General features: G+C 38.0%; 1 protein-coding gene across 5 annotated transcripts in view; it reads right to left on the reverse strand.

The window, feature by feature from the left end:
* The window catches only part of LOC114260880 (vacuolar sorting protein 18), a 44629-nt gene that overhangs the window by 16739 nt on the left and 3688 nt on the right, over nucleotides 1-24202 (reverse strand). For 3 of the 5 annotated variants that reach the window (XM_082874489.1, XM_082874487.1, XM_082874485.1), the window contains exons 6-18: nucleotides 22823-22924; nucleotides 20198-20342; nucleotides 19797-19940; nucleotides 19375-19494; nucleotides 19220-19276; nucleotides 18964-19023; nucleotides 8884-8991; nucleotides 7954-8096; nucleotides 6652-6733; nucleotides 5844-5906; nucleotides 5475-5605; nucleotides 4471-4576; nucleotides 1691-1879 (exon numbers count right to left, since the gene is read on the reverse strand). In XM_082874489.1, the coding sequence (XP_082730615.1) occupies nucleotides 1691-1879; nucleotides 4471-4576; nucleotides 5475-5605; nucleotides 5844-5906; nucleotides 6652-6733; nucleotides 7954-8096; nucleotides 8884-8991; nucleotides 18964-19023; nucleotides 19220-19276; nucleotides 19375-19494; nucleotides 19797-19940; nucleotides 20198-20342; nucleotides 22823-22924 (1450 nt within the window). The remainder of the gene's footprint in view (nucleotides 1-1690; nucleotides 1880-4470; nucleotides 4577-5474; nucleotides 5606-5843; nucleotides 5907-6651; nucleotides 6734-7953; nucleotides 8097-8883; nucleotides 8992-18963; nucleotides 19024-19219; nucleotides 19277-19374; nucleotides 19495-19796; nucleotides 19941-20197; nucleotides 20343-22822; nucleotides 22925-24202) is intronic. The other 2 variants (XM_082874486.1, XM_082874488.1) reach the window with 1 other exon arrangement.

Here is a 24202-nt window from a genome sequence, read left to right on the forward strand (position 1 = left end):
TGGCGGAGTAAAAAACAGAATGTGGTAGCTAGAAGTAGTGCAGAAGCAGAGTTCAGAGCTGTTGCCCATGGAATCTGTGAAGTAATGTGGATTAAAAGAATTCTTGAAGAATTAAAGCTTTCTCACCCGACACCTATGAAGGTCTATTGTGACAACAAAGCAGCTATATCTATAGCTCATAATCCAGTTCTACATGATCGCACAAAACATATAGAAGTGGATAAACATTTCATCAAGGAGAAAATCAATGCTGGCATAATCTGTATGACCTACCTTCCAACAGGTGAACAATTAGCTGATGTGCTAACGAAGGGACTACACAAGAAGCAATTTGATAAGCTGACTAGCAAGCTGGCTATGGAAGATATCTTCAAACCAGCTTGAGGGGGAGTGCTGGAAATTTGTGTTAATGCATATAATATGATAGTGGTGTTGGTGGTAGATAGTGGCATGTATAGAATATGATAGTGGTGTTGGTGGTAGATAGTGGCATGTATAGAATATGATAGTGGTGTTGGTGGTAGATAGTGGCATGTATATAATATGATAGTGGTAGATAGTGGTAGATAGTGGTAATATATAATATGTAAGTGGCATATAATGGGTTATAATGATGTTTGTAATATCTCCTATATAAGGAGTGTCATTTGGTCTTGTAAAATAAGAAGTTTTGAATATAACAGAAATATATTCCTTCTTCCTCATATTTTCGGAGTTCTTCTTCCTCATATTTTCTAAGTTGATCAAATCTTGCAACACTCATAGACAAAAGAATTAAAGAAATATAAGTTTAATAGACCCATAGCAAAGATACAAGGCAACTGACAACTCATCTCAATTTAAAGCTTTTCAGCCAACCAATTTCAATCTAGTTTAAAGACTCCAGAAAGTATATGGGAAACAAGGGGGAATTGGGGAAGGGCACAGATTCGATGGTTATAGAACCCCAATGATCATCCAGCCATTCTGATCGTAACTGATTGTAAAATTGATCCCATTTTGAACATAATCAGTTGCCCCACTGGCACATGAAAATATTTGGAAAAACCCATTAGAAATTAAACTGATCATTCCAAAAAGGTGAACCATAATAATATTGGAAGGTTAACTGCCAAATCATGTAAAAGATGCTAGACAGTTGGTGATTAACAATTTAACAGCTTCTTGTTTTTTTTTTTTCTTTTTTGTGGTAAAGTACAATATAACAGTTATGTAAAGTAGAATAATGGTAACAAAATAAAACTGGTGAAATTTGGTAAATTTAAATTTTATCCACCATAGAGAGCTAATTTAGTCACATCCATGCAACCAATTAAGTGAACTTTGTATCACTACTTGAACATCTTCAGTTCAATGTCCATTTACAATGGACCCATCAAAAAGCACCTGCAGGATGTGGTTTTTCCCATGCCCTCTTTATGTACACCAATAAAAACATAAACATTCCAGAATGAATCTTTTTCATGTGCCATTATTAAAATTGTATGATTCAAACAATCACATGACCATGTGGTTTCTAGTCAAATAAGGAACAAATGTTATTGCCATAAAGCGTACAACTTATGTTAGGCAAAAACAAGGTAATGTATGAAGAATGCCATTACTGCTGAAGAGAAGAAGGGGGTGGGGGGATTGGAGGGAAATCAAAGAACCAAAGAACACAACCAACCCAATTGGATAATAATACTACCTGTAGAGCAAGAGCAACTGCTTCTTCATGCATGGACATCATGCTATATATATGAACACAAGCCCTCATCCGCTTTTCCTTAAGGCAAAGGCGCAGGGCATATTTGGGATCATAGAAGAATTCAGGGCCGCTAAGCTGTCCTTTGCCAAACTTGCATTGCAGGAAACGAAGAAGGGCACTGTCATCCTCCTAATTGTGACATGGAAGGAAAACTAATATCAGACTGAGATGCATTTTAAGCATTCATTACTTGTTTTTGTGGAGGGAAAAATCATGCAATAATCTCACTGGTTATATGTAAATAGATAGATCTTTTGAAGAAAAAATGTCTTAAATAAATTTGTAAGATGAAAGTTCAATGTCACGATGCAATTGTAACTAGAGATTATACGTTCTCCTCAAATCCCATACAGCCTACAAATATCCCCAAAAAAATACACCAGTTGAACTCAATTCTATTGGAACATGAGCATCTTGAACAAGTGAAATTCCATGACAACACCCATTTTCCTTACATGAGAACCATTCTGCTAATGAATCTACAAATCTGCATTTATTAAATTTGGTATTGGGCCACCTCAATTTTCAAACTTACTGACTAGTATAAAATTCCATTTGATATGTGTGTCTCCATTTGTAACATGAATATTCCAAACATGTACCAAAAGGCCCAAAACATAACAAAGACAATATCAGATATTGCAAATGCAACAAAACAAATAGAAAGCATTACTACATTATTAAGTCAAAACATTCACAGTAATTTCCTTGATCTGGAATATATAACATATATATATTCAACCTATTCTCCCTCTTAAATACCAGAAACATGCTCCAAACTGGCAATCCTAGAGTATTTAAACAAAAATCTACTTGGACACAATGGTAATCCTAAAATAAAAGATAACTACATAAAATAAAAAATAATATGTTTCAATAATAGCAATATGAGGAGATTAAATGAGTTATAAAGAGAGACAACTTTAACATCACTGTATATACAATAGCAGCAAGGAGCTACCCATATTGCCTACCAAGCATTCAGGTGACATGCTCCGTTTGAGGCTCAACAAGGAGTAAAATCAAAGAAATTAACTTTAAAATTAGCATCAGAACCACATACACTTATGATTGTTTAGGTCAGGCATGAATTTAGCCAATTTTTTAATTTGTTTTCTGTTTCAAAGGTCGAATTTGACTGCAAGATGTGCTGAAGTGGGCTGAAGTCATCACCATGTGGTATTACTCCAAATTAAGCTGTTGGGTCTTTGTATATGGTTTTTAGTTGATTCAAATGGTGCCAAATTCTTTAGCTTCTGTATGTGGATTCATTACCCAATTCAACATAGCTATGCAATGCTTTTAGTTAAGTAGAGAATAAGTTAAAAGTAAATTTAATAGTTATGCTATTTGAGGATTGTGTGATGCAATTCTAGCCCCAATTCTGTATATTCCTATTGGAATCTACATATGACATCTAGCATTTTTTTTCTACACTTTCCTTCTACTTTCTACACTTCAGTAGCCTTTTAAAGCCCACAGCCAGACATGATCGCCCTTTTGCTTTACCTTTAAAATATCAATGGACATGCCTAGTCCATCTTTCCTTTAGTCCTACTGCAATCCACATAAAAGTAGCCAAAATCAGCAAAGGGTACAGCTCATGGTACTGTTCAAAGCACCAAGAACAGCCCTCAATTCTCGTTCATCCTTCTTTAACAAGACCCAAACTTTAATTCCTTCTATATAATATCATAATCCTTAAAAAGCTCAAAATTTTACAAGCATCTAACCATAAAATCAGCACATAATACCACTTCTGCCACTGCCCAATATCACCTTGGGAATTAAAGCTTGTGAGACTGTCCCATCTGCACTCATCATAAATCACCATGGAAGTGAGAGAACCAAAAAAAAAAAGAACCTCAATACAGCATATTGAGTTCAGATTATATTTTCATTAGCTTACCCATTTATATATATAGCTTCATGACACTGTAAAGATCTACAGAAGCAGTCCAGGTAGCTAAGGCAAATAAAATATATCCAAAAGTCCAGTTGTAAAAATCAACCTATTTTACATGGACTTTCAGTTTTGGTGAAGTACCCATGTCAACATGACAGGACATAGGTACAGGATACAAATCCGATCCTTCTATTTCGAAACAGATACTACTTAGTTTTTTTTTTTTTTTTTTTTTTTTGGGAGGAGGAAAAAAAATAAAATTTGGAGTAAAATCATTGCATGTATATTAAATTTTTTGTAAAATCATTGTATTTTGTATTTTGCATTGCTAATAAATAAAATTATAGTAAAATCATTGTATCTAATATGATATATCAAGAATAAATTTTACTTTGCATATATAAATTTATTTATTTTTCCAATTAGAGGACATATCCCCCGTACCTGTATCTAATTTTTAGATCCTTTTTCACAGAAGGTTTTAGGATGCTAGAGTCGTGCCGGCTGTTGTTGCAAGACCATAAACATTTCCATCAACACAGCAGTAAATTTTCACTTTAATTTCCGACCACAAATTTTCAAACTTCTCACCATAAATGTCTATAAATCTCATTCCATATGTATACTTACAGCGGGCAACAATATAAACATGTATTCAACCAATCAATTATCAACATCACTATGGATTCAATGTAGTTATAAAGTAGTATTGAAACCAAACATATTGTAAAGGTTGTGAACCACTATATGAAACTATAAGATAAAGAAAACCGTTTGCAGAAACTTTGTTAAGCTTTTGAGTGAGAAAAACAACCTGCTTCGCATACAGAGAGAGCAACAAGCTGTGAACTCCAGGATCCTCATTTTGCAAACGGTGAACGCAAAACTCCAGATATTTTATTACTTCATGGGTTTCATTCCTGTTTTATGGTATATGGTAACAAGAAAACTGATCACCATGACTTCTAACAGAATGAAAGACACGTAAAATGTATAATCCAATCAACAAAAAGGAAATAGATCCGATACAGATCCTACCAACTTATTAGCAGAAGGTATCCATCAATCATAACTCCTGCCTGATGATGTAAATGATGTAGCTGCCCTTGGTACATAAATATTAGTGTTTCATTGTGACTTTTGCAAATATTTCATTCTCTTCTATTCGTTCATACTATATATATATATATATATGCATATAAGAAAGAGGAAAAACAGGTAATTTAATAGAGTAAATGGTTCCAACATGTTTAAATCATAGCACAGATTACATCCAAACATTAATGTAACAAATGAACTCACTGGAAATTAAAATTGGTTATGCTAGGTTTGGTGCCCTACATGTTTGGGGGAACAAACAAGTATCTTGCACTGACTGAACCCCACTTTCTGGACCACAATAGCAAATTATGTTCTGCATATATCCTTGAAAGGTACCACAATTGTAGAAAACAAGAAATAAAATCCTTAAAAAATCTAGTTTTTACCAAACGACCAACAATAGAAACTATCATCACAGCAGCAGATCAACTGTGCTGAATCCATGGGATAAGAAACCAAATGCATGGCAAAATGGTTTGAAACTTTAACTGCCAGTAATTGCAGCACAACATATTGTATGTGCAACTGCATTTAGACTAACCATTGAAATAAACTGAGTATGACATTATTCAACAATCAAATGATCATATCCACCTTTAACTAAATTCCCTAAATAGCTGGAGTATTGTAATGATTAAAGAAGCACTTATGCTTTCAGTCTGATTTATAAAAAAACAACAATCTTTTGCCATAATTTCAAACTGGGGAGAACTTTACTTTGCATGAGGTTCACTTGAATAACGCATCATTGCAGGAATTAACTTCCTTGGGTTCAGGTTTTTTGTTGTCATCCATGACTCCACAGTTTCATATGCATCAAGCATGATGAGGTCTGGAGCAAACTTGTACTGCATGGCAAACACAATTTGTTAACTTTTTCAACAATATAATGGTTTAACAGATTGTAGATGAACAGCTGTTTGCCTGTTGCAATATCATGTAGACAAATAGCAGCTTTGGCAGTAAATGAAATAATAATAATAATAAAAGATGGCAAGTGAAGCTGTGGTCAGTCATTATTATACAAAATAAATAAATAGACAAAATTGCCCAACCTTGACTCAAATAATCGAGATTAGCCCTTACCTGAAGATCTATGGGCACAGCAGGTTTTTGAAGCACTTCCAATGCTTTCTTCGCTTCTCCTTGCTAAGCTCAGTACAAAAAAAAAGGGGGTAACAAAATGGAAGCTCAAATTAATAAAAAGAAGCAAATGGAGATTTTTGTGAAATTAGTAAACGAACTGTGTAAAAGCCATATGAATCATTTCCCATTTACTTTTGTCATTTTGACCAAAAATTTAATATTAAAACAAGGTTATCTCCATATCATATGAATTTATGATAGCAAGAATTGAGTTTCACCTAGAGCATGTCATTTTTGAATCACATGGAAAGTGGGGTTAACTTGGGGTAAAGTATGAAATTGGAACACACTTGAATTGAATTAGACATGGTTTCTCACAAAAGTTACAATTTTATAAGAGCTTTTACAAAATTCATCGCCTTATTTTGTGTGTGTGGCTTTTGAAGGCTCTTGAAAACCAAACTTATTAATATGTTAGGCTTGTACGTAAAACTAGGGGTAAAATGGTAATTTGAACCCATGGGGTAAAATGGTAAAGTTAGACTTGAGGGTTTTTCGTAATTATGTACACGGTAAAGTAGTTGAATGCATATAATTGGGCAGTTGGTGGGTATGTGAAATTTCACCGTGTTAAGGAACTTTAATTTTGAGAATGTACCTTACAAAAATTATAATGTTGATTTGAGAAATTCAATTTTGATTATGGATCTTACTAAAATGTTAATTCTTGAGTATGGACCTCACCAAAATATATGAACACACATTATGACATACTCCCAAATAAAAAGAAAATGGAATACCAAAGCACCTGGATATAATGATGAACCACAATCTCATATTGCTCCTTGAGACTCGCAAAATATACCAACTCATCAACTCTCCCATAACTGCTATAAATTGGAAAACAAAATAACTTTAAAAAAGATTAAAGTAAAACCATTTTAGAATACTCTGACAGAAGAATATTGAGAAACAGTTACACATTTAAGTAATAAGCACTAGTCTTATACAATCACAATAATGCATCATAGACAGCAAGTCTTAGGAAACAATGATTAAAATGGTGGAGACAAGAACGACAACATAATGCAAAATTCCACATGTATGTCTTACATGTAATTAGCTCAATAGGCAATAGACATCCCAAGTAAAAAGGTTGGAAGCAATTATCATCTAATTAAAAATAACTCCATCTATGTCAACTAAAAAAATAAGATCAAAAAGGGATAAATGAAAAGCATCATTCCAACTAGTTCAAAAATTTATTACTCGCGAAAGTAGGAAAACAAAATTGGGAAGTGAAGCATGCCAAAGTCCAATTGCAAAAAACATTTTTCATCCATAAATTTCAAATGTCAAAAGAAAGTTTTCTTCTTCGTAATGGATAGTGGAACCATACTAATGAAACAATGAAGAAAAGCATGACATTCAAATTTATGAATCCCAATTAACAAGGAAGATTCCTATTCATGGATAAATTAACTAAACACATTCAGGATGATGTCCCATAGTAAATGAAATTAAGGAATTAACACTAAATTAGAAATATGAAGAGAAGATAATGGTGCAGCCCGTAATTGGATAGAAAATAATTATCCACTTTGTAAGCCTCAGGTGAAGCCCACAAGCCCATTGCATGGAAAGAAGACATTTTGGTCCAACAAATGATCACATTCGTGAAATGATAGTAGCAGCACCGGTTAAAGATAAATTAAAAACAAACACATTAAGATGGTTCAGTCATGTATAATAAGATGGTTTGACCAGTAGATGCAATGATAAGAAAGAATGATATAATCATTGTAAACACAAAGCCGACCCCAATTAACTGGGAGAGAAGGCTTTGGTTTTATTTGGTTTAGTTCATTGTATAGATGTGGGTTGTGCCAAGGTTACTTACCCTAGCATTTTGTGCCTATGGTATTGTGTTGTGCACATCAGTTTTTGTTTTATATCAGTGGTACATTTTATCTTTGTTCAATTTAATTATAGTTTAATGATAAATTAAAGATAACAGGTGTTTGTCATGTCAAGTTATAGGGAAGGTGCTATCAAACCTCCAGGGATGGGACCTGACAAGGATATCTCAACATTACAAAATAGAATTTACCTTTCTAAGAGGTTCATTGTAGTCGCCTCATCCAATACATCCTTGCAGTCACAAAGAAAAGCTCTGAACTCTTTAATGATTGAGTGGTACTCCGAACTACGATTCTCCAAAGCAGTGTCATCTTCAAGGAGAAGTCGATTGATCTAAAATAAAAATGTACAAACTAAAGTTATATTAAAATGGTCAATTGTCATGTAGCTCTGAAGCACGGGTACTCCAAAAATGGTGTTGTACGAGTACCGGGTGCAGGTACACGTACCGGTATGACAATACTCGTACTGGGTACGGCAAATACATGCTAGGTATAGCAAATACATCTGGGTACGGCAAGGTGTTTCTTTTTCTTTTTTTTTTTTTTTTTTTTTTTTTTTTTTTTTTTTGCAGCTACTAGAATTTGTTGCAGCCTTTATTATTCTTCTTTCAACTTCGAAAATCATCAAGTAATTTATTTTCAACACCCTTTACCCATGAGTCAAGGTTTTGCTCTCTTTTGTATCATGTTTTAGACAATCAAAAAAGAAAATAAAAAGAAAGAATTATATAATTTTTTAGACAAGTTCTCTTTTTAGTTTTGATATTGAAACTTTGATTTATATGTTGGATGTTTAGCTATAAATTAAATATAAAAAATAAAAATAAAACAATTGGCGTACCCCACCCGTATCCGTAACTTATTTTTTTTAAGAATTTGCCGTATCGGCATACCAGTATCGTACCTATACCCGCACCCGTGCTTCATAATCATGTAGTTTATGATAAACGTGTTAAAAACACTCCAATAGATGTACAACTCGAGCACAATAATCACCAAAATTATTGCAACCACTGGCTTTGGTACACCGATGTGAGAAGAAGTCTTGTAGTGTAAGACATCAAATTAAAACAACGTAGCAGAATAATAAGATAGATAAGTTATCTCGTAAGCAAAACCTTGTCCAGGTATAATTCAGTTGCCCATGTAGAAATCATAGTTATTTGGCATTTATCATCTTTTGCAAGATTATCAAGCTTCCGCAACAAGAAAGTTCTCAAAGCATCCTGCAAGGAAGTAAATATATATATATATATATAAATTCAAAAACCACAAACCATATGAGCACATGGGTGCATAACTATTTAAAGTAAAAAGTAAAGATAATCATGTTGACTTCAAAGTCTTTAATTGATAATAAAAAGAAGTTTTGCTTAAACCATAACACTATCAACCTGAACTTCAGGTAAGCAATGAAACAATTGACACTCCACATGTCGCCTCCTTTACCATGTTCGACATTGTAATGTGCATGATAGTCAGACATGGATCTACATGGTAAAAGTTAGATATGGTAGTTGCAGCTATTTGAGGTCGCCACATCAGACTTTTGCGAACATACGAGTCACTAACATCCACGATTATGAGTCACTACATAATGACGCAATTTAAAAAGGCCAAACCAGCTAATTAACAAGAAGCATAGACTTGGCTTTTTCAACCACATATGTGGCTATCCAAAAGGGAGCAACACTAGTCTAGTAAAGGCCGGGCTAACCAACAAATATAATTATCACACTTGATTTGTTCGAGGAAAAGTATAGATGTGAACAAGGAGGAACTGCTATTGTGAAAAGAAATAGACAACACTATTTATGTATGTATATATATTCAACAAACTTAACATAGTGTATATCACACTAGTTACCTGAACAGGAACTTAGGGTTCGTTTGGGAGGTGGCTTTTTGGCTAAAATATAAGGTGAAAGTAAAGAAAGTGTTTGGGAATGGCTTTTTGGCTTTTTACAAAAAAAAAGAGCAAAAAGTAGAGAGAAGGAAAGGAATCTTTGACCTTTTTCATATGGCTTTTTGGCTAATTCAGCCAATTGCCAAACGAGGCCTAATGTGGATTATGTATCAATATTGCAGTGGTTACAAATATATCAACAGCTCAAACAGAAAAATAATATTCCATGATGTACATTCTTTGCACATTACATAGAAAAATAAATACTCTTCAGACGTGATCTTAGCATAATAAACACTTGAAGAGGCTATAGGATGACATGATGAAAAGAAAGACCATCCAGAAGTGAAAAGACTCCACAAATTAAACTCAAGTAGCTATGCAACAAAATCACATGAAACTCATGGGCTCCTAATTTAGTGACACAGTTGTTGAACTCAACTGAAACCTTTAGAAGTTAGAAAGGGGTCATTTTATTATATAATATATATATATGTATGACTGGACTCTCCTCCGTAAAGATGCCAAACACATGCAAGTATTATATTTATTTGGTAGACAATGAAGTTTGAATATAATATCTATTGTATGCTCTGTGATACCATGTTGAATTGTCGACCACCAACTCATTTGAAAACCTAAGTTGTTAGAGGGGGGAGGGGGAGAGTAGGTGAAGTGGAGGTGGTAGTGGTGTAGTGGGTTAGGTTTAGTGGAGTAGGTGAGGTGGTAGTGGTGGTAGGTTTATGGTAAATTCTAACAGCCCCCCGCAAACTCAAGGAGGATAGAAACTAACCAACTTGAGTTTGAAGAGAGGAACAAAACAAGAAAATACATAAAAATAAAAAAGGATAGGAGACACTGTATGGTCGTGTCAGACCGTTGGTGAAGACACTGAAAGGTGGTGCCATAACGTGGAAGAGGACACTGGATGGTGGTGTCATAACGTGGTAGAGGACACTGGATGGCGGTGTCAGACCGATGTAGAAGACAGTTTATAGGGTCATGTCGGACCGTTGTAGCAAACAATGTTGTGACAGTTGTTGTGACAGTTTACAGAGTCTTGCTGGACCCTTGTAGAAACTAACCGGAATCAATGTCGGGACAGTTGACAGAGTCTTGTCGGACCCTTGAAGGAGCTAACCGGAATCAATGTCGGGACAGTTTACAGAGTCTTGTCGGACCCATAAAGGAGCTAACCGGAATCAATGTCGGGACAGTTTACAGAGTCTTGTCGAACCCTTAAAGGAGCTAACCGGAATCAATGTCGGGACAGTTTACAGAGTCTTGTCGGACCCCTAAAAAGTCACACCCTCAAAAGGTGTGCCCAATCTGTCAAAAGGCGTGCCATAAAAAGGCGTGCCCAATTCATCAAAAGGTGTGCCGGACATGATGGCGAGGCACGTGAGTGCCTTGGTTGGCGTGCCCGTTTGTCGTCTGGCGGCAAGTGGCGCGCGATACGCGTGGCTGCCTCGGCTATTTAACCAAGACGGAGGCTGAGGCCAAGGCAGAGGCTGAGACAAGAAACTGAGAAAAACCTCTGAAAAAAAAACTCTTCGTTTTGCTGAGAGAGATAGTCTGTAACACGCTGTTGCCCAGAAAATGGCCTCGTCCTCGTCTTCCCGTGGACTGCTCACCCTCTTTCCCGACCTCAACGAGTCAACAAGAGAGAGAACTGGTGCGGTGGCACTGGAATCTCAACCAAGCGCCCCGGAGTTTGCTCCGTTGAACTTTCCGATGCGGTCGGTAGAGCAAAGAATGGCAGTGCAGTCAGATGTGGAGGCCAATCAGTATACTTTGAAGTCATGTGTGGAAACCATGACTGCGGTTACAAACTTGTCGAATCGGCTACAGAGTAGGGCAAATGAGGTGCAGCATTTAAACTCCCAACTGGCTCTGCTCCAACGCATGTATAAGGATGCGCGAGCAGAGATAAGTGTGCTGAAAGCAGAAAATAAGGAGCTGAAGCGGAAGGCCACCGTTATGTTCCGATTTGGAGGGCCGCCATATGCTGCAGTGGAGGAGCAGGGAGTAAATGTGCTCGGTGGCGTGGGAAATCCGGAGGCAACACCGGCAAGGGCCGTCCAGGACGGAGGCAAGAAGAAGAGACCTGCAGCAGAGTAGAGAAGAAAAATCCCACTGTGGGTGTTTGTGTATTTTTTTTTTTTTTTTTTTTTTTTTGTGTTGTTGTAGAAATGTGATCGGGGTTGATTCTCTGAGATGAATAAAAGATGGTTTGTTGTGCAAATTTGTAAATTGTGTTGGTGTTTTTTTTTTTTTTTTAATGGAAAAAGAAAGAGAAAGAGAAAAGAAAATAAAAAAAAAAAAGCGAAAATGTGAGGGAGTCGGTGAGTGGGGTGTAAAAGGAAAGATGGGTTTTAACATGTAGCCCATGAAGCTTGGGTAACCAGCTTAGGGAATGATAGAATATCACCCCTTATTTATAGATGAAGATTAGGGTTTACAAGGAAGGCAATTTACAAGATGATCCCTGAGTGCTATCCCTGAGTGCAAAAAATGATTACAGACAAACCCTAGTGTACCTTTCGGCTAATATAATATGCTAACACTCCCCCTCAAGCTGGTGCGAAGATATCTCTCATGCCCAGCTTGCCTAATATGTCATGAAATGGTTTATTCCCAATCCCCTTGGTGAGAATGTCAGCAAGTTGTTCACCAGACTGGACAAAGGGAGTACAAATGATACCACTAGTGAGTTTCTCCTTAATGAAGTGGCGATCAATCTCAACATGTTTTGTCCTGTCATGTTGAACTGGATTGTGAGCGATGTTGATGGCGGCCTTATTATCACAGTATAACCGCATGGAGTCTGTCTGAGCAATACCTAGATCATGCAACAATAATTTGATCCATAAAAGTTCACACACACCTTGTGCCATAGCTCTAAACTCAGCTTCTGCGCTTGACCTGGCAACCACATTCTGTTTCTTACACCTCCAAGTAACTAGGTTGCCGCCAACAAATGTGCAATACCCTGAAGTTGATCTCCTATCAGTTACTGACCCAGCCCAGTCAGCATCTGTATAGGCTTCTACACGAAGATGATCATACTTTGAAAAATACAGACCCTTACCAGGAGCAGACTTCAAATACCTCAAGATTCTCATGACAGCCTCAAGGTGAATCTGATGAGGAGCATGCATAAACTGACTAACTATACTGACAGCAACAGCAATATCAGGACGGGAGTGAGATAGGTAAATGAGCTTACCCACTAATCGTTGATAGCTCCCCTTATCCACAACTTCTCCTCCTTCATCATCTCCTAATTTCTGATTGGGTTCCAGGGGGGTGGCACATGCCTTGCAGCCAAGCATTCCAGTTTCCTTCAATAGGTCAAACACATATTTTCTCTGTGAGATAAATATCCCATCCTTAGAGCGAGCAACTTCAATTCCCAGAAAATACTTCAAGCTGCCCAAGTCTTTGATTTCAAACTCTTTAGCTAAATATTCTTTCAACAGAGGTATTTCCCCACTATCATTGCCTGTAAGAACTATGTCATCTACATAAACAATAAGTGCTGTAGTTTTACCATGTGAGGAATATTTCACAAACAATGTGTGATCTGCCTGACTTTGTTTGAAGCCATATTTAAACATAGCCTGAGTGAATCTCTCAAACCAAGCCCTTGGAGACTGTTTGAGACCATATAATGACTTCCGAAGTTTGCATACTTTGCCTTCTGTTTGATGATCCTCAAAACCCGGAGGAATGTCCATATATACTTCTTCTTCGAGGTCACCATGGAGAAAAGCATTATTGACATCAAACTGATAAAGCGGCCAATCTAGATTAGCTGCTAGAGAGAGAAGTACTCTGACTGAATTCATTTTAGCCACGGGTGCGAAGGTCTCCTGATAATCAATGCCATATGTCTGAGTAAACCCTTTTGCCACAAGTCTTGCCTTGTAACGCTCAATAGACCCATCTGCTTTGTGTTTCACAGTATATACCCATTTACATCCCACAGGTCGTTTGCCCGGAGGTAATTCAGTCAATTCCCAAGTGCCATTCTTCCTAAGTGCTTTCATTTCCTCAATCATGGCTAGTTTCCATTCAGAGGTAGCAAGGGCATCCTGAAAATGGTTAGGAATGCTAACAGAGGAAATATTGGACACAAACGCTCTATATGAGGATGACAAATGAGAGTATGATACAAACTGTGAGATAGGATGTTGAGTACAAGATCTCACACCCTTCCTCTTGGCAATAGGAACATCAAGATCAATGGACTCGAGAGATTCAAAGTTACCTCGACTCTCATCAGAAGCAGGAGATGGCAGTGGGGTAGCAGTAACGGTCCCGTGTATCCAGTTAACTTGTTTTCTGTCTATGTCCCGGACATAAACATGCCCGTCCGTATTCTTGGTGACAGTGGGTTCTATAGTCCCAGTAGAAGAGAGGGGTTCAAGAACAACTGGTTCCACCATAGAAGGCACAGAGGGTGGTGCAAGAATAACTGGTTCCACCATAGGAGGCACAGGACTCACTTCACACCAAGGCTCCCCCGGAAATGAGGACGGTGACACCGGAGAGGACAAGAAAAAGGACTGGGATTCAAAGAAAGTTACATCCATGGACACAAACCACTTACGAGAAGAAGGGTGGTAACATTTATACCCCTTTAGAGTAGGAGAGTAACCAAGGAAAACACACTTAAGGGAGCGAGGGTCCAACTTACCACGAGAGGGGGAGTGATTATGGACAAAACAGACACAACCAAATATTTTGGGAGGAATAGAAAACAAAGACGGAGAACCGAGGAGGACATGAAGCGGAGCCTGTTTATCCAAGACCTGGGTAGGGAGACGATTAATAAGATGGGCAGCGGTGAGAACAGCGTCGCCCCAATAGGGCCGAGGCACATTCATAAAAAAACACATGCACCGAGCCATGTCAAGAAGGTGCCGATTCTTGCGTTCGGCCACCCCATTTTGTTGAGGGGTATTGGTGCAAGAGGTCTGATGGATAATGCCATGAGTAGAGAAATATTGCCCTAACCCTGAATCGATGTATTCCCCGCCATTATCAGAACGAAATATTTTGATAGTGGCCCCAAACTGAGTACAAATCATCTTATGAAAAGTGCGAAACACAGAGAAAACCTCACTCTTATCTTTCATGAGATACACCCAAGTAGCACGAGAAAAATCATCAATAAATGTAACAAACCAGCGATGACCTTTTACAGACAGAACACGAGAGGGACCCCAAACATCAGAATGTATTAATGAAAAAGGAACGGAGCTTTTATTCAAACTGGGAGCAAAAGAAGCTCTATGTTGTTTTCCAAGTTGACAAGACTCACAAAGAAAGTCAGACACATGATGATTTGCGAAACTAGAAGGAAATAAATGCTTAAGTAAATGAAATGAGGGGTGCCCAAGACGCCGATGCCACAGCCATAAATCAGCGGGGGTAGTAGAAGATGTGGTGGAAGAATAAGCAAGTTTGTCCGGTTGATCTAGGAAGTAGAGACCATTTTCGGCACTACCACTGCCAATCGTCCTCCCCGTGACAAGGTCCTGAAAAAGACAATGATCAGGAAAAAACGTCACACTACAATTCAAATCTTGGGTAAGACGACTTAAGGATAACAGATTAACAGAAAACTTGGGAACATGGAGAACAGAAGATAGATGTATGGTAGGAGTGACTTGGACTAAACCTTTTCCAGAAATGGAAGAAACAGTACCATCGGCAATCCTAACTTTGTCCTGACCTGAAGAGGGCTTATAGACAGAGAAAAGATCAGAGGAGCCAGACATATGATCTGAGGCACCAGAATCAATAATCCAAGGCAAGGATGTATGACACAGGAAAGCACAAGGAGAAGATGCTAAGTTACCTGAGCGGGCAAAGGACGAGGAAGCGGTACTGAGAGCAGTAGAAGATCGGCGTTCCAACAATTGGCGCAATGCATCCTCCAGCTCAGTATCAGAAGTTTGGGTAACAGAAGTAGAATTAGAATCAAGGGTATCGACGGCACTAGACTGATGAGCCCGGGAATAGGAACCACGTCCTCTAGATTGGCCTGACCGACCTCCTCGAGAACCAGACCGATCACCTCGACCCCCGGATGGAGTCCCATGAAGCTTCCAACACGTCTCACGAGTATGCCGCGGCTTTTTGCAATAATCACAGAATACAGATTCCTTATGAGCAGACGGAGGAGGCAGGCTGAGGCTATCTCGAGGAGTAGACAGTAATGCGGAACGGTCAGTAGAGACAGGGGACATCATGGCAGACCGGCGACTCTCCTCATTTTGTACATAGGCAAATGCCTCCTGAAGTGAAGGAAGAGTATCCATACTCAGAACTCGACCCCTAACTGGATCATACTCCACATTTAGGCCGGCCAAAAATTTAAAGACCCGTTCCCGTGCGATGAACTTTTTGTACCCGATAGAATCAGTAGGGCAAACGGGCTTATAGTCTTCCAGGTGGTCAAGGCGTTTCCAGCCGTTGGTGAGGAAAGTGAAGTACTGAAGAACAGTTTGCTCCCCCTGAAGTGAGCTCTCAATAGAGCGGCGCAACTCAAATGCCTGTGAAAAATTTCCTTTGCGGGAATAGGTAACAGCCACAGCCTCCCAAACGTCCTGGGCAGTCTCCATAGACAAGTATCCCTCACCAAGTTCTGGAACCATTGAATGGATAAGCCAACTCATAATCAAAGAGTTGGTAATCTCCCATTGGTCATAACCTGAGTCAGTGGTACTAGGTGCCTGTATCCTGCCATCAACATACCCCATCTTTTCTCTGCTTTTCAAAAACAAAGTCAAACTTTGAGACCATGCTAGGTAGTTTTGACCATTAAATAGAGAGGTGGTGATTTTCAGACTAGGATTGGGGTTCTCAGTCATGGTAGTAGGTAGAATGGGACTCTCACTCTTTGGTGTTTGAGAAGAAGGGGAGACACTGGTGGAATCTGTCATGGATACAATACTACCGAACCCGCAACAAAACTAGTGACAATCACAAACCCGGAAGGTGGTAGTGAGATAACAGGCACAATGACTACTATAAAGACATAACAAAAACTTAAGAAACCATTTTTTTTTTTTTTTATATATATATTGAGTTATTTATATATACATATATTTATATATATATATAAATATATATATCAGGTTATATTTATATATATATCAGCATATATATCTATATATATTTATATATTAAGTGTGTGAGATACCAGAGTGACGGGCTGAGGCGAAGCAGGGCGATGTCGACAGAGAGAGGCGAAGACGACAAGGGCGATGGCGGCTGGAGGAGATCGACGGGCTGAGGCAGGAAGACGAAGCAGACGAAGCAGACGACCAGACGAAGACGAAGCAGACGAGCTGAGGGACGAAGACGAAGCAGACGAAGACGATCCAGACGAAGACGAAGACGACAGAGGATGGCTGGAGGAGATCGACCTAGCAGATGATCCAACTAGGTACGTTTTGAACCCTAACCCTAGAGGTGTAGCTCTGATACCATGAAGCTTGGGTAACCAGCTTAGGGAATGATAGAATATCACCCCTTATTTATAGATGAAGATTAGGGTTTACAAGGAAGGCAATTTACAAGATGATCCCTGAGTGCTATCCCTGAGTGCAAAAAATAATTACAGACAAACCCTAGTGTACCTTTCGGCTAATATAATATGCTAACAGCCCACTGTCCAAGGCAGGGACAGCATCATTATCTCACACTCCCCACTTCTCCATTACCAATTAAAAAAAAAAAAAAAAACCTTCCAATTCGCCACTTGATGACCAAAGGAGGTGAGGCCAGGCAGGGGTGAGTTTCACGAGAACCCAGCAGCTTGCATCTGTGAAAATACAGAGGCCAAGGAGAAAATGGAATCAGGTCCTAGAAAGCTTGGTAAAGTGATTGGTGCAACAAGAAAAGATATTGGTGAAGTAGTTGATGATGAGAATGATGATGATGAACCAGAATGGCCTGACCCCGACGATGAAGAGGATCAAAATACCCCTCTAGGTAATGGTTGGTTTAATAGAACGGGGGTGGACGATCGATGTAGAGAGAATTACTCCGGCCGCGAAGCACTTGAGTATGAGGATCGCCTTGTCGTAGACCGACTTGCCGTGGAGGTTGATGTCGGCGACTCGGCGTGTGGTGGGGTCGCAGCTCACGCCGAACCAGAGAGCAGGTTCCAATGGTGGAACGGCCAAAGCTGCTAACAAATCTCAGGGCTGAGTAGATCCAGATGTTGGTGGAGAACACTGTGGAGAGGCCAGCAAGTGACATGAGGAGGCAAGATAGGAGTAGCATGTTCTTGCGACCAAGTGATGAGGAGTCTGCAAGTGTGGTGTTCGACGAAATGTCCCAGACAAAATTGGACCGTCGGATCATGAATCACAGCTGATCTTAAGGTGATGATTGTATAGCAACATGGCGGGCCTTGTTAGTGAAAAAATTCAAGGTATGTGTAGAGGTCCGGCGGGCGGCTAAGGCGAGGCTGCCGCCCGCCGGTGAAGTGGAATTACTAAGTTGTTAACCTTGCTCTGATACCATGTAAAAATATATGTATTATTGATTGATATATTGATGTGTTGTATTTATTACAATTACAAGGATTCCTATTATATATGAGTGTGTTTGGGAGTAGGTGGAGAGTAGGTGAAGTGGAGGTGGTAGTGGTGTAGTGGGTTAGGTTTAGTGGAGTAGGTGAGGTGGTAGTGGTGGTAGGTTTATGGTAAATTCTAACAATTATTTATATCCTCAATAATAGTACAAAGAAATTCAAACAATAGTTTTAATACAGATTTGTAGTTCATCAAGTATGTAATTGCAACAAAATTTAAAAGCCTTTGGCATGTCTATTTTTAGTCATAGTTAAATATATGCATTATGCACATAATTCTCAAAAGATGCTTACCCGGAGCATAAATTGAAGTAAAGCATCACATATAAAAAGGTCAAGAAGATTAATCAAAAGATTTTAGTTGAGAACAAAATAATCTCATACACAGAATAACAAAATATATAATAATTTTTACTTCTAAGCGCAGTATTGTTTTTTTTATAACTAAATTTTATTTAAAGGTGGCACCAAGAGTGGCGCAACCTCTGTATACAGGATGTATACAAAGAAAGCCTAAAACCCATAACTAAAACAGAGCTCTCATATACCAAGCACAGTATTATCACTGAAAACAAGATGCACCTAAAACTATACATGCAGAGCCTATCAATTGTTTGTATGAACCTGCAATAACACATCTCTAGAAGGGTGAAATCAGAGGGTAACATAACTTACCTGTTCATTTACGCTAATAAACTTCAAAGTGATCTCTTCAAATGATAATATGTAATAAATCTGCAAAATGCATTCACTTTAGTTAAAAAACTAGTCATCCTCCATTACATGAACAATATTACTCACTCAGATATTTACTTCGAATATGTATGATAGTGACTTTCCAATGTGTATTTAAGTTCAAAAAGAAATACGTGCAATAAGAAAATCCTTAAATATACAAGCGTACTAAAACCAAAACAAAATGGTAATTCACCTTTGCATAGAAAGATGCTGCCCTGAGGAAATCCTTGGCAGAAAATGCAGCTTCAGCCTGCATCATAAATAGGTCAGTGATGAACTAAAATAAATTCAAGTTGCATACGATTGTATGAGGCCATAATCTAACCAACAAAGTCAATAAGCCCAGACCTGTGCTAGATATACTTGATCTCTCTGGAATGGATCCCGACAATTTGCCAAAGCTGCCGCATACTCCTTCAAGTCCAGGTACACCTTCCACATATCTCGGCCTTCATCATTTACAGACACCTGCTTTACAATCTCAAATTCATCATATGGAAATTTATTGGCACAAGATACGGCTACTACTATTTAAACATCCTGGTCATTGCATGTAGTATACAAAATTAGGCAAGGAGTTAAACATCCTACACCATGTAGGGGGCCATTTAGCTGTTTCATTTTGTTGATCTGTGTATATCACTTGTTGTAGGGTATGCCCTAAATGACCCTCTTGGATATGCCTTTTAAGAATTTTCTTACCTTGGACACTGACAGCACGTAGTGCACAGTTATATCACAAAACAATGAAATCATCCCAGCATACAAACCTGAAAAATGGAGTTCTGGTCATATGCATAGAACAATCCAGCAGAGGCATCACTGCATAATCCAATAATACCCCTTGACATTGATTCTGGTGTTTCATCAAACTGAAGTTCCTCTATGATCTGTTCACTGATTCTATTTACAACCTAAAACACATAACAAAAACACAGCAAACATCTCTATAATGTTAGTGAGCAGGGGAACTGATGAACAAATATTGAAGTCAGTTCCCAACTTGTCCATCATCGTGGACAAAGAAAATGGAACGCTCTCTAGGATCTAGCTGCTAAAACTTTATTACCAGCAAATAATGAAGTTCATATTTACAAAATTGACAAGAAAATTCAAAATCATGTATGTGTAATTAAATATACCTGTGCGTGCGCTGCACAGAAAGACGTACCTTAACCTTGTTTCCTAGGAGAAGCAGAAAATGAAATTCAGACACTGCCAGAGAATTGGGTTTAATAGCTTCAGCAACATCAACTAATTTTGAATAGTCCAAAAGACCCTTGTTCTCCACAAAATTTTCATTTCCTTCTGGTGAACTGCCCAAGAGGTTTCCCAAAAGATTTAATAAGAAAAATGCTTCATAAGAGAACTATACTATTACCACATAAAGAATCAATACACTACAAGACCGAGGATGAACATAAAATGAACATTTTTCAAGAGAGATATAGCAATCCCGGTTGTCCCTTTACTGTTCTGTTGTATTCCGGACTCGGTTCCGTGGAGTTGGTAGTTGTATCTATCTTGTTGTCATCCTTTAATTCCATTTGTTTGAGTTCTAGGATGTGTTGGGCATGTTTCGAACAGGTGGGTTGAACCTTGGTCTGAAATCTTGTTGCCAGGTTTTTGGTCGTTCCGCTCAAGCGGGCCTTGTTGCGCTCGAGCGGAGATTGCACACTCCCAATTTTTCGTGTCCCTGCAAAACTTCTGCAGGTGTGATTTTTACGCTCGAGCGGGTTTCTTTAAGCTTAAGCGGTAGCGCTCGAGCAGGTGCTTTGGCGCTCGAGCGGGTAGTACTTTTTGGTGTAAGTTCTGCGAGGGGGAAATCTATGCTCGAGCGGACTGGTTTTCACGCTCGAGCGGATGTACTTTATTCTTGTGTCTTGGCGCCCGAGCGCGCCTTCTTGCACTCGAGCGTACCTAGTTTTTTGTTCTTGACGCTCGAGCGTTGTGTTCTCCGCTCGAGCGGGAATGTAGTATATCAGTCGGCAGCTGAGCATTTTAAAATCACTTTTTACATTCTCTCTCTCTCTCTCTTACTTTCTAAAAGACATTTTGAGAGCTCCTCTCTCTAGAAACTCCCTTCTCTCTAGGGTTTGATCTAGTTAGAGTATCTCACTATCCTCCGGCTTTTGTAAAAAGTATGTGGATCGTCAAGGGCTCCATTTTGATCCGTGGATCTTTGAGTTTGGAGCATTTTGGTTTTCTTCAACTTCCCCATTTGAGCTCTAACTTCGAGGTAGGGATATCCTACTCTTTCTCATGAGTTTTGTCTTTGAATTTTAGCATTTTGATGAGTTGGGGGTTGTTAGAAAATTTTGAGAAAGTTTGGGCATTTGTGTAATTTTACAAAAGTTGGGGTTTTGTTTCTATAAACTTATATACATGTTTGGCATAGAGAAATGAGATCAATATTGGATTATTGGTGAAAATGGAACCTTAGGGTTGTGATGTTAATTATAGGAAATGCTCTAATTACATTGATAAATTAATTGGTATAATTAATTTGAAGAAAAGAGGAATTTAATTGAGAATGTTGGAATTGGATGTGGATGGGATTAAAGGGTGTAGTTTGATTTGTTCATCGCTCACCTAGTTGAAATGTTGATTATATATCCATTTGGTGCATTTATTTTCAGTATAGAAATAACTGCTTTGAGCTATCGGTGGAGGATAGTCTTAATTGTTGTAGACACTGCATGATGATTAGGCAAACTAAAACTAATCGATTGAGTATGCTATTGAATATAGCAACTGAAATAATACATTAATCCTATGTATTGATTGATTGTATATGATCTATGTTTATATACATGTGTTGTGTGGGAGGAGATAGGGGATGTACTCCGCAGTTTAGGGGAAGATAGGAGATGGACCTCTAAACCGGATTTTGTGTGACATTGATACAGCACTACAATGTGTATCAAGTGTTGATTATGGAAGTGTTTGAATTGATTTGATATAGCACTAAAATGTATATCGTTATCAATTGTAAAGTATAGAAGTGATTCCATGTTATGTTGATACAGCACCGAAATGTGTATCTTTCGCAAAGTGTGGGAATGGTTTATGTGTTATTGATACAGCATTAAAATGTGTATCCGTCAGAAGTTTTGAAAGTGTTTTAAGGATGAGTCTAAATCTCATTAAGTTATTTGGCTAGATGTTGAGCCTTGTTTTCAAACTCAAAGTTGGAAAAGAAATGGAAAATGAAATGTAACATGGACTTAATGTCATGAAATCGAAATGTGATATACGTGGATGTATCTGTGTTGGCCATCTATCAACTGCTAATCTTTTAGTCATTGTTCATGGCTGGTTTAGTGTATTTCTACTGGGCTGTGGCTCACCCTTTATGGGACATCATTTTCAGGTACAGGTAGCATGCCACCTCCAAGAACATAGCTTGGGAGGCTAGAGGCAGACTGATTGCTTGTTATTTGCTTTCTTTTGATGTATTACATGTAAATTCAAGCCAAGGGCTTAACATGTATTGAGTTAGCACTCTTCTTTTTTGTAACCAAGTGTTAATTTGGAAAGCTGTAAGCCCGTAGGGCATTTACTTTTGTTGTTAACATGTAATACTTTTGTAAGAACTATTCTGATTTAATGGAAAGGTGGTTGGTTTCTTTGTATCAATGCATGTCTAATGAGATGGGTTTTATTTATTATTTTGAGGGCGTTACAAGAGAACCAAAGAAGTAGAGCCTAATAAACAATAAATTCTAGAATTTATGCCTATTGTTCTGTTCACAAAAGGAAGCAAAAGTGATGAGACTTGAGAGTCATCTCCTACCTATGCTGTGCTCCAAAATTTAGGCCACCGTGATAGATACCGGCTCCAGAAAGCCATGCAAAATGTACAGCTCTTCTTTGCTTGATAAAGAAATGCAGTTCACTACAAGATAGGCAAAAATGGACTTCATTTTCAAAATACAAGAATATGATTATGAGAACAATATATCCACCCAATATGTGTAAAATCATAATTAATTTGATTACACAAAAGAGAATAAACCCATGCAACCTATCTTCTTACCAGTCAAATACCATACATGACACCAATTAAGATTCTATTTAATAGTAAGAATAGTGTATATCAATTATACAAACATGGTAAAAAAGATATTAGTCAATCCAAGTTTCACATAATAAATTAAAAAGCCACCAACTTCATAGGCAAATTCCCCAACCCACCCACCCACCAACCCCAAAAAATTAAACGATCCCCCTCCATTAATCAAATGGTGAAGAAATGATATTCTGAGATGACTTCGAAGGAATGAAAAGCAAACTCTATTTTCCTGATTATTTCAAATTTAACAATATTCTCTATGTAACAGGTTCACTGAATTAACAGAACAAACCAACTGATACAATGAACAAGGCATGGTTTAGTGCACCACATTAAAACAACTGAAATAATCATACCAAGTTTGGCAACAACAAACCAACTGATACAATGAACAAGGCATGGTTTAGTGCAGCACATTGAAACAACTGAAATAATCATACCAAGTTTGGCAACAACAATAAACTCTTTGGTTTAGTAACTACATCTGATAGATCATAAAAGTACCGTGGACAGCCTAAATAAGGTGAAGCTACATGTAGTTCAACAAACTAGAGGCTCCATGCAATGTCTGGCAGCCAATAGTGCAGTGAGCTTTTTGTCAAAACTCAAAAATATCTTATTAGTTCATAAATATTTGTAGATTTTAAACATCTGTATTTTGTACTCAATGCATACTACCAATTTTCATGCATGCGTATGAACATATGGGATAGTAGTTGTCAACGTACCTAATCTTAACATTTTTCTTGTTTCAAAAATGTATTATCTAGTTCTACAAGTTCCATGTGTCATAAATCTTCACTCCTTATGTTTCCAATAGCATGAACATTTATGTGTGACAATTATGCCAAATGGATTACTTCTCACCAAGCTCCAAATGAAAAGACGAACTAGATTAATTTACAGTTCTCAATGTGTACAGTATATGTTTCATATCATTATCCAAGGCACTGCTGTCATTAACTAATTTTATTTATGTACTTTTTAGTAGCGTTTAAAACATGAACAAGCACAATGAGTTCATGGCAAAATAGGTGAAATGTAAATCCAAAGAAAATACAACAACAATAAAATAAGCATCTAAAATTTATTATCCTTGTC

Source organism: Camellia sinensis, chromosome 6 (genome assembly GCF_055761805.1).
Source record: "Camellia sinensis isolate YWXY chromosome 6, ASM5576180v1, whole genome shotgun sequence".
Lineage (NCBI taxonomy): Eukaryota > Viridiplantae > Streptophyta > Magnoliopsida > Ericales > Theaceae > Camellia > Camellia sinensis.